The sequence below is a fragment of the Frankliniella occidentalis genome, unplaced genomic scaffold (genome assembly GCF_000697945.3).
Source record: "Frankliniella occidentalis isolate FOCC.00 unplaced genomic scaffold, Focc_3.1 Scaffold4, whole genome shotgun sequence".
Lineage (NCBI taxonomy): Eukaryota > Metazoa > Arthropoda > Insecta > Thysanoptera > Thripidae > Frankliniella > Frankliniella occidentalis.
The window spans coordinates 3154212-3162955 of NW_026267134.1; the positions used below are offsets into that span (position 1 = coordinate 3154212).

At 52.2% G+C, this 8744-nt stretch overlaps 3 protein-coding genes across 5 annotated transcripts; 1 reads left to right on the forward strand and 2 right to left on the reverse strand.

The window, feature by feature from the left end:
* Positions 1–389: 389 nt before the first annotated feature.
* LOC113204230 (F-box/LRR-repeat protein 15) lies at positions 390–3991 on the reverse strand. 3 transcript variants are annotated; one of them, XM_026419322.2, is made up of 6 exons: positions 3833–3991; positions 3094–3329; positions 2839–3015; positions 2560–2717; positions 2345–2476; positions 390–2225 (listed from the first exon to the last, which is right to left on the reverse strand). In XM_026419322.2, the coding sequence occupies exons 2-6, from the start codon at positions 3283–3285 to the stop codon at positions 2018–2020; spliced, it is 867 nt and encodes a 288-aa protein (XP_026275107.1). In that variant the 5' UTR covers positions 3286–3329; positions 3833–3991; the 3' UTR covers positions 390–2017. The 3 variants fall into 3 exon arrangements, with proteins under 3 accessions (XP_026275107.1, XP_026275108.1, XP_026275109.1); XM_026419323.2 differs by lacking the exon at positions 3833–3991 and adding an exon at positions 3516–3769; XM_026419324.2 differs by lacking the exon at positions 3833–3991 and adding an exon at positions 3628–3763.
* Positions 3992–5049: 1058 nt separating this feature from the next.
* On the forward strand, positions 5050–6833 carry LOC113204180 (trypsin beta-like). Its single transcript, XM_026419243.2, has 6 exons — positions 5050–5212; positions 5303–5433; positions 5512–5618; positions 5735–5984; positions 6113–6259; positions 6585–6833. The coding sequence occupies exons 1-6, from the start codon at positions 5152–5154 to the stop codon at positions 6744–6746; spliced, it is 858 nt and encodes a 285-aa protein (XP_026275028.2). The 5' UTR covers positions 5050–5151; the 3' UTR covers positions 6747–6833.
* Positions 6810–8628, reverse strand: LOC113204198 (protein trapped in endoderm-1). Its single transcript, XM_052268559.1, has 4 exons — positions 8242–8628; positions 7859–8164; positions 7493–7712; positions 6810–7418 (listed from the first exon to the last, which is right to left on the reverse strand). The coding sequence occupies exons 1-4, from the start codon at positions 8262–8264 to the stop codon at positions 7173–7175; spliced, it is 795 nt and encodes a 264-aa protein (XP_052124519.1). The 5' UTR covers positions 8265–8628; the 3' UTR covers positions 6810–7172.
* Positions 8629–8744: the final 116 nt, after the last annotated feature.

The window sequence follows — 8744 nt, forward strand, 5'->3', positions numbered from 1 at the left end:
AGTCAAGTGTCAGAAGCGGCCGGGCAAAGTCTCGCTGTTGATTGGCCGGCCTGTCGTGCGCGGGACGGTGCGCCATTGGTGGACCGGGCAGCCACGCCTGCCTTCAGGCGAGCCTCCCGTCTCAAAGAGTGTTCCGCCTCCTACACGGCGTGTGATGACTCCTCTCCGCTCCGCCACCCGCGAGCTCTAAACACAGAGAACCGCGGCACCTTTTAGGTCCTTTCTGCACGCCAGAAGTGGGGCGGACGCGGGGTGAGCGGCCCTGCGGTCCTCTCGGGCCGCCGCCTGCAAAGGGACGGGTAGGCACGCCCGCAATACACCCGTGTCTGACAGGACTGCCTACTCCGCAGGCGCTCCACGACGACGATGATCCGAAATAGTCGCACGACTGCTAGTTCAACAATATTTTATTTTTTAGATTCATTCAGCGACAGTTTATGTTTACAGTCAAACCAGACTCTTACGAAGCTACACTTAAAACAACAAATATCAAATGATAACATCAAGTGCCATCAAACACCGCAACAGATGCTAAATATATGAAGCAAACACAGCAACCTGAGAGGGACCTATCTCTGTAAATCTAATCCAGTACCCACTTCTTATTCAACCTAGTTTTCGTCAGTTGAAAAAATGTACAGTCTTTAAATGTTACATGGCTTCTACAACACACAATGTAATTCAGGGACACACATTTGTTCAAAACACAATTAAATACAACAGACTTCACAGTAAATATTTAGCTTAAAAACCTCACAAACTACTTGCACACAAGATAAATTCACTCAGTAAAAAAACAACAATAAAAAAATTGTTGGTCTTGGTCCCTACCAATAATTGTGTTTTGATGAAAACATTTAAGCTCAAAATACAAAGAACATTGAAGTTGTGGGGGCCATAAACTGGCTTCAGCCCCTCTTAAAAGTTTGGGGGTTTTCTTATTATTTGCACAAAAACTATTTGCATGTGATATGTGATTATAAATATAGTTCGGAGATAACACTGAACTGTATATGGCCATACTCCAAATTTCTTGGCATATAGGAATGTTGATTTGTACTTGAAAATAGAACAAAGAAAAAAACAACAAACAAGATACTACCTTGTAGTAAAGAAATACTACTCCAATACAGTAACAACGACAGGAAAGCAAAAAAGACTCTGTTGCAAAAATACTGACAGAATTTAAAACCTAATATTTAAACCTACATTCAAAAGAACAAAATAAGTACAATGTAATTTGATCAGTTCTTGGTTGATATTAGTCCTCATTGAGATAGTCCACAGATAGAACCAAAACAAAATGAAGTAAATGCATATTTTTTAAAAGAATATAAAATATTTCTCATTGAAAAGAGTTATCCATCATGCAATTTCAGTACTAGAATATTAGGCACAGCTATAGCAGGCTATAGTCAAAAAGATACACTAACAAAGTCAATCAACATAATAAACCCTGTAAGTGTATGACAAATGCAAGTTACTGGTTTGGACCAGCAGGAATGCTCTAATGATGCTAAACAACTCAGCCTTGAAATTGCATGATGAAAAGAATGCATTACGTATAACTACCCTGTTTGATATCAGGCACGTCACAAACAGTAAAAATAGAATTGTTAATTAAAATGGCAACTTAGATCACAGAATTTAAGATAAAAACAATCATCAGTAAAACAAAGAAAACAAACTTAATAGGTTTGATCTTCAATTTAAGCTATTACACTGACACAAAAAGTACAACAAATTCTTTGCTAAGCAAAGTAATCAAACATACGTACACATAGAGTAACAAGAATCACAATTTTTTCAGAACTCAGCGTTACACTCCTCATATCATTCATGATGGCAATTTTCTATCAAATTGAAGCAAAATATCATAAGTAGCAAGCAGAAGCTGCTGTAGTTTAAAAAAAATTATAAGGTAAACATCAGAGGAGAGTTACATGCATGTAATGAATTATTTAAATGAGAAAGGGATATGATAAAATTGGTAAATGAAAACAAGTAAGAGAAACCGCTATGCTTGAACCATTTGTTTTCGATGAAATATCCAGCCTGGATTGCGTGGCATCCATTTAATACACCAACCTGGCGGAGGGGGTGGTCGTTTATCTTCAATTTGTACACGGTCGAATCGAGTTGAAAGCTCTGTAGTTGTGCCAGAGCGAACTCCAGCGCAGTATGATATTCTCAGGTACTGGAGATTAGGGCATTTTGCCAGAGCCCTTAAAAAATAAAAACAAATATTGCTTTTCAACAATTACTCAAAATGTATCAGTTCAAATCAAATTGATGTCAAGATTTGGCAGATTTGGGGGAAACATTTTGATGAAACAGTACTTACGTTAATCCTTGATCAGTGATTTGGCTACAGTTGGATATATCCAGATTTTTTAGGTTCTTGCAGTATTTAGCCAATGCAAAAAGTGTTCTATCTGTTACAGAGTGCAGATGGGCAAACTGAACCAACTGCATTCTAAAAGACACAAAGCAGCAAACATTAAATAGTTAAAAATAAAAACAAACAATATTTGAAAGTTCTAACTGCAGGATACATACTTTGAAAAACTGGAAAAGAAGTGTTCAAGGCATGCATCATTCAGAGATAAGCAGGATTCAAAGTGAACTTCTTCCAAGTTTGACTGATGGAGAGCAAATGTTTGAAGACAGCCAGCAGTGAGCCATGGACATCCTCTAAGGTTAAGAACTTTTAATCCCTGTAATAGAAATGTTACACAAAATTTTAAATCCATCTAGAATATAAAGATGCCAGTGTAAACAAAATTAATTGCCATATCCAGCAATATAGTAAATTATAGTATTATTTCCAAATGTTACCTTGCAGTTGAGTATTAGTGGTTGAAGACTTGCTGGTGTCAAATGTTTGCAGGATTGCAAATGCACAACTTTCAGTTTTGGATTATTCATGAAAAGGACTTTTAACAAATTATCCTCTAAGAAACCGCAGTTGTCTCCCACAAAAGTTTGGAGACTACTTGTGTTCGTTGCTATGACCTAAAATACAGAATTGAATTCAGTAAACATGGAGCTATGGTAGCACAAATAAAATAAGTTAATTGGAAAAACTCAGACCTTAAATGCATCTTGCGTGAGCTGATCGCAATGCGAGCTAACATTTAATTCCAATAGGTTAGAGAAATATGAGTGCACAAGTGCTCGACAACCTGTTGAGACAGCTCTTAGATGGAACAAGTCAGCCATAGATAGATGCGACAAAACATGACGGTGAAGAACATCCTCCCAGTTTAGATCCAAAAGTTCCATTGTTGTGGTCTGATGAATTCCAAGCCTTCTTCAATCCAGTAAAACTGTAATAAAAAGGGAGAAGTTTTTTTAAGACAATGCAAAAGAATTTCTTGAAAATTTGTTCTGTTACGTTTAAAATGACACTTCTAAATCTTTAAAAGCTACAATACTAAAGTTATCGGAAACAGAAAAATTAAAAAGAAGTGTACAATACACTTAGTACTGCGTTTTAAACAATATAAGTTTACAATTTGCAAGCAGGTGCTAGAGAAGAGGTTATGTCACTGCCACAGAAACACAAATTCGTAGCACAGATCTGCAGAAACACTTGAAGACGACGAATTCTCTCGTCTAACGCACAGTGTCTCAAGAGACCGAACTTGACAGGTTTTGAAAAATAGGCGGATCGCGTTTGCGGAAGCGGGCGGTCCTCAGGAGTCAGACGTTCACATCCGGATCATTTTCATTTTCATCTTTCCCACCGCTGAGTCCGCGATTACGAGCGGGCGGGTTGCCTATTTGGCGACAAATTCGCACTCGGTGTCTTTCGCGCCACTAGACGTACCTCTTTCAGGGGACGGAATTTTGCCCGGTCGGCCCGAAACGGTCGTCGCTAATCATCACCAACGTAAAGCAACAAAACTAATACGTGCTTTGCCGAGCTGCCTCCGTCTCGCCGCTCGCCGCCCAGGTGCTTCCCCACCCCGCTCCGCTCCGCCCCTCGACCCCGCGGGCGCCCAAAGCAGCGGGGGCGTGTCCGGGTAAAGCCGCGTGCATTCGCCCTCTCTCTCGCCCTCACGCGGGCCCCGTTCTGCCGACGAAGGCAGACGCCTCCGGGCCTTTTCCGGAGGCGGCCAAACGCGGAGCTGCGGGCAATAGCAGGCGTCCTTGGTGGGTGCTTTCCTAGGCTGCGTCCGCGAGGGGCCCACCTTCCATCTCACCCGCTCCCGCTGGAGTCCTGACCACTCGCGCGGTCTTCTCGAGCGCGGCCCGCGAGCTCTTCGCTCCTCGTTTCGGCAGCTCGCTAGTGTACTCGGCTCGGCTCGGGCTCGGCTGCTCCGGGTACCGGATTGCGGCAAACGGGTACCCAGCCGGGCCGCGTGCGCGCGCACCGCGGGGCCGGGCCGGGTCGGTCGGGTCGGACCACAAATGAATTAACATTACGCAGTCTGTGTAATTATTTATTACCAGCCAGGGGTCATGCATGAGCCTCGTTGTTCCGCACGCGTGAGGCAAATAACGACGTATCTCTGCAGAACGTGGTGGGATATGTTTTTCCAGGAGTGATCATGTAGCTCCCTCATGCACCGGCCACTCACCTCGCCAGATACAGCATGCCCCCTCCCCCAAAAGCCCCTTCTGGTGGCCGCGGTCTGCGGAAGCCCCGAGAGCAGGCCGCGGCCCCGTCACCCGTCACCGCACCGCATCCTCCAGCCGGGACGCGGGCGCCCCTGGGTGCTAGGCCACCCAACGGTCGCCGGGGCCGGGTGGGTGGCCCACGCGCGGTTCCATGCCGCCCGCTGGAGTTTCGACAACGACAGTTCAAGTTGTCATCTCTAATTAATACTCAGTTTGTTGTTGCTGCTTTGCGCCGCCAATAACGAGGTTTGAAATGCCCTCTCCTCTTGATAGTGAGAGCACGTAGACTATTTGAAACGTGCGAGCCAATAATTGTCCCTTGTTTTCTGGCGAGTATTTTCGGCGGGTTTTCTGCCTGTCCCTGAGCACGTGTCGCCCGCCCTCCTGGCGGCGTGTCGGCGGACACCTTGGTGGACACACGATGAGCTATAAAGACGGGAGCGCGCGGGGCGGCGGCGCCACACCACTGCATTGCCATACTCTTCACGGAACGTCAGTAAGAATACGCGACGGTCGCAAAACATCATGAGGCTGTCGTTGGCGTTGACGTGCGTGGCGGCGGCCCTGTGGGCGTCCCCGTGTGTCGGTGAGCACTCCCCCCCCTCCCCCTTCCCCTTTCCGGTTCCAGTCACGGACGCGGACGGCGCCCTCTTACCTTTGTTCCGGTCTTTTGCAGGTTCCCCCGGCGGAAGTACTTCTTTCAGCTTGGGCTCATCCTCGATCAGATCGTTTTCGTCGCCTAGTCTATTCGGTGCCGAGATGATTGTGGGCGGCACGGCGACCACCATCCTCAAGCACCCCTACATCGTGAGTCCGGCGCACCCCTTTCCCCCCACGGTGTTCTGACCTGCCCTAGCCGTTACGCCCGCTCTCTCTCCGGCGCAGGTGTCCGTCGAGAAGTACTTCACGGAGTTCCCCAAGTGGTTCCACAACTGCGGCGGCAGTGTCATCAACAAGTACAACATCCTGAGCGCCGCGCACTGCATCGCAGAGTAAGTGCGACGACCCTCCCGGTGAGGGCTACCGCATCCACGCGGAGAACAAACGGAGCTCCCGGATCAGCTCTGTTCGCCCCCTGATCCTGATGGAGGACGCATTGCGTTTGCAGGGACCCCAAGGCCGCGTACCGCGTGCGCGCGGGGGCCACCCGCAGGGGTGTGGGCGGACAACTCGTCGTCGTGAGCAAGGTGTTCTACAACACCAAAAAGTACAACGCCCAAGCCATCGACTACGACGTCGGCATCTTCCGGCTCAAGACGCCACTCAGGTTCAGCTTTACCGTCAAGCCCATCCAGTTTCCACGTATCGGCGCCGCTCTGCCGTCCAAGATCCAGATCCAGGGCTGGGGCGCCGAGACGGTGAGTATACAACGGAACCCTCAGAACAGTACTGGTCGGAGCAGAACAGCACTGTTCTGATGGTGAGTATAGCTACGCACCGGGCAGCAACCGCTGTTACCCGTCAAGGGATCTGCCCTGTCCCGCAGGCCATGGCGTTCGAGTACCCGACTAAGCTGCGTCAGGCCGTCGTGAGCTTGGTGAACCACGCCACCTGCGTCAAAGAGTACAAGGGCATCAGGGCCGTGACCGAACGCATGTTCTGCGCCGCTTCCCCCGGGAAGGACTCCTGCACGGTGAGTCCCACTGCGTTCGTCGCGCGTACCATCAAGTCCCCACCGGGCGACAGAGTCCTATAGGACTCTTACAGGACTCTACCGGGCGAGTGTGGAGCTGGCAGATCACTGCACTGAAAAACAAGGTGCTAAGTTGCACTTGGCACAAAGGTGTCAAGGGTTTAGTGCCTTTCCAAAGACATTAAACTCAAAATTTCCTCAGCATCCCTGCCGGTGCAACCCAGGACCTTTGGTTTTCCAGTGTGGCCATGCTGGTCATGATCAATTCGGCGGTGAGCCTCCTCAACGTGAGCTAGAGCTAAATGCTTTTCCCTCACTTTTCCAGGGCGATTCTGGTGGCCCAGCGGTCCAGGTGAACACTTACATTCAGTACGGAATTGTGTCTTGGGGAGACGGCTGCGCTTCGAGCAAATACCCCGGGGTCTACGTCGACCTCACCAAGCGCGAAACAAGAAACTACATCGACCAGGTTCTCAAACAGAAGTAGTAATTTACAGCGGCCGATCGTCGGGCAGTACACTTACACCTATGTAGATTTCGTAAATAAGACTCGTCGTTTCTCAGACTTTTATAACCTATGAGTTTTACACAATTGTCTTTGGCATACAGCATTTACAAAACTTCAGAACAAACAAAGTCATTTTTGTACACGGTCTCTGTGGCAGAGGGCCATGACGTTTGCGCCATGGTGCGAGCGACGCCAGGATGAGTCGCACGGGAGGGGAAAACACAGCTGGAGCACTGTTCATTGTCACACCGTGCTGGTGCGATCCCGTGTCCGTGTCCCCAGGAGGGCAGGGGTGGCCGCGCCGCCGCGGCCGCGGGGGGACGGCGGCAGCACTGCTTCCGAGGGCGCCTGCAGCTCCGCCGCGGCAGCCTCCCCGGCCCGGGCCCGGCGCCCCCGGCGCCCCCCTCAGCCCACGCGGCCCGCCGTGGTGACGGTGGCCGTGCCCGAGTCGGAGGTGACGCGGCCGCGGTGGTGCAGGCGCTGTCGCGGCGAGGGCGCGCTGGCCGAGGGCTGGTCGGCGCCGCAGCCGCACAGCAGCCGGCGGTAGGCGGCGCGGTACTGCCTGTTGGTGGCTGCGTAGATGAAGGGGTTGATGACGGCCGAGGCCCAGGCCAGCACCGAGGACAGCAGCTGCAGCGTGGGCGGCGCACCCTGGAGGACAAAAGACACGGGTCAGTCAGGGGTCAGGGGTCAACGGCGAGCGCCGCCGGGCGGGCGCAACTCACCAGGTTGTCCATGGCGTTGACGAGGGTCAGCGGCAGGAAGCACACGAGGAAGGAGCAGAACACGGTGAGCATGAGCCTCGTGAGCCGCCGGTCGTCGCGGCGTCTGAAACCGCCGCCGGTGCCGGCGGCCGCGGGCTTGCCGACGACGTCCTTGGGGTTCTTGTTGACGGCGTGGCCGGCCGCGCGCACCGCCTCCAGCGACAGGCGCGAGCCCGAGGTGCTGCAACAGGAGAGAGGCGGCGGCGTCACACGCGGCTCCAAACAGACGATATCGCATCGCATCGACGTCGATTTCGACAGCGTTTCGGTGTCCCGTCTCGCACTTGGTTGGGGGAGTCCCACACCGGCGGCCCGCGGCACACTCACCCGTGCGCCTTGAGCGCCGCCCGCGAGCGCTTGACGCGCCAGTAGATGCACGAGTAGGCGGCCGCCATCACGGTGCAGGGCAGCGCGAAGCCCACCACGAACACGAGCTTCTTGGGGGAGGCGCCGTCCTTCTTGAGGATGGTGCAGCTGAAGGAGCGCGGCTCGAGGCCCAGGCAGCCCCAGGCGCCCAGCAGCGGCGGCACGAGCAGCGAGAAGCCCACCACCCACACGAACAGCACCATGAGCAGGATGTGCGGGCGCGAGTACAGCCGCGCGTACACGCTGTGCCACATGATGAGGATGTACCTGCGACAGGCACGAGTCCGTCAAGTTTTGGACTCCCATGAACTTTTGACTGAAGTTCACAAAAGAGGGGCGCTCACCTGTTAATGGCGATGGCGGTCATGCTGAGCACGGAGACGGCCACGTTGCCGTAGAACAGGAGGGGGAAGACGGCGCAGGCGAACGGCCCGAGTGGCCACCGGGACAGCAGGAAGCGCGCGGCCGTGGGCGGCAGGCACAGAGCGCAGAACACCAGGTCCGAGGTGCACAGCGAGATGATGAAGGCCGTGGTGGCGTGCGCGCGCAGCGCCGGGGACCGCGCCAGCGCCAGCACCGTGACCAGGTTACCTGCGGGCGGGCGCGCGCGCCGTGAGCATCAGGATCAGGATGGGTCGCATCGAACGCCTCACCCCCGCCTCCCCCTCCCCATCCTATTGTCAGTGATGCAAGCTGGATGCGGCGGGCGGACAGCCTGCGACGGCGCGGCGCCGAATCGGAGAGGGGTGCCGCCAAAACCTTTGCATCACCTGCCCCCTCCCTTGTATTTTTTATCACCTTCCCTCCTGTACCCTCCCTCCAAACTTTCGTTTTCTCTCCCCCCCCC

Excerpts from the sequence above, each read along its gene's own strand:
- LOC113204180 (XM_026419243.2), top strand. The coding sequence starts at position 5,152 with ATGAGGCTGTCGTTGGCGTTGACGTGCGTGGCGGCGGCCCTGTGGGCG. Across the intron at positions 5,213-5,302 it reads GTGGGCGTCCCCGTGTGTCG|GTTCCCCCGGCGGAAGTACT; the intron begins GTGAGCACTCCC and ends GGTCTTTTGCAG. Across the intron at positions 5,434-5,511 it reads TCCTCAAGCACCCCTACATC|GTGTCCGTCGAGAAGTACTT; the intron begins GTGAGTCCGGCG and ends TCTCCGGCGCAG.
- LOC113204230 (XM_026419322.2), bottom strand. The coding sequence starts at position 3,285 with ATGGAACTTTTGGATCTAAACTGGGAGGATGTTCTTCACCGTCATGTT. Across the intron at positions 3,016-3,093 it reads TCACGCAAGATGCATTTAAG|GTCATAGCAACGAACACAAG; the intron begins GTCTGAGTTTTT and ends TCTGTATTTTAG. Across the intron at positions 2,718-2,838 it reads CACTAATACTCAACTGCAAG|GGATTAAAAGTTCTTAACCT; the intron begins GTAACATTTGGA and ends TTTCTATTACAG.
- LOC113204198 (XM_052268559.1), bottom strand. The coding sequence starts at position 8,264 with ATGACCGCCATCGCCATTAACAG. Across the intron at positions 7,713-7,858 it reads GCGGCGCTCAAGGCGCACGG|CACCTCGGGCTCGCGCCTGT; the intron begins GTGAGTGTGCCG and ends CTCCTGTTGCAG. Across the intron at positions 7,419-7,492 it reads TCAACGCCATGGACAACCTG|GGTGCGCCGCCCACGCTGCA; the intron begins GTGAGTTGCGCC and ends TTTGTCCTCCAG.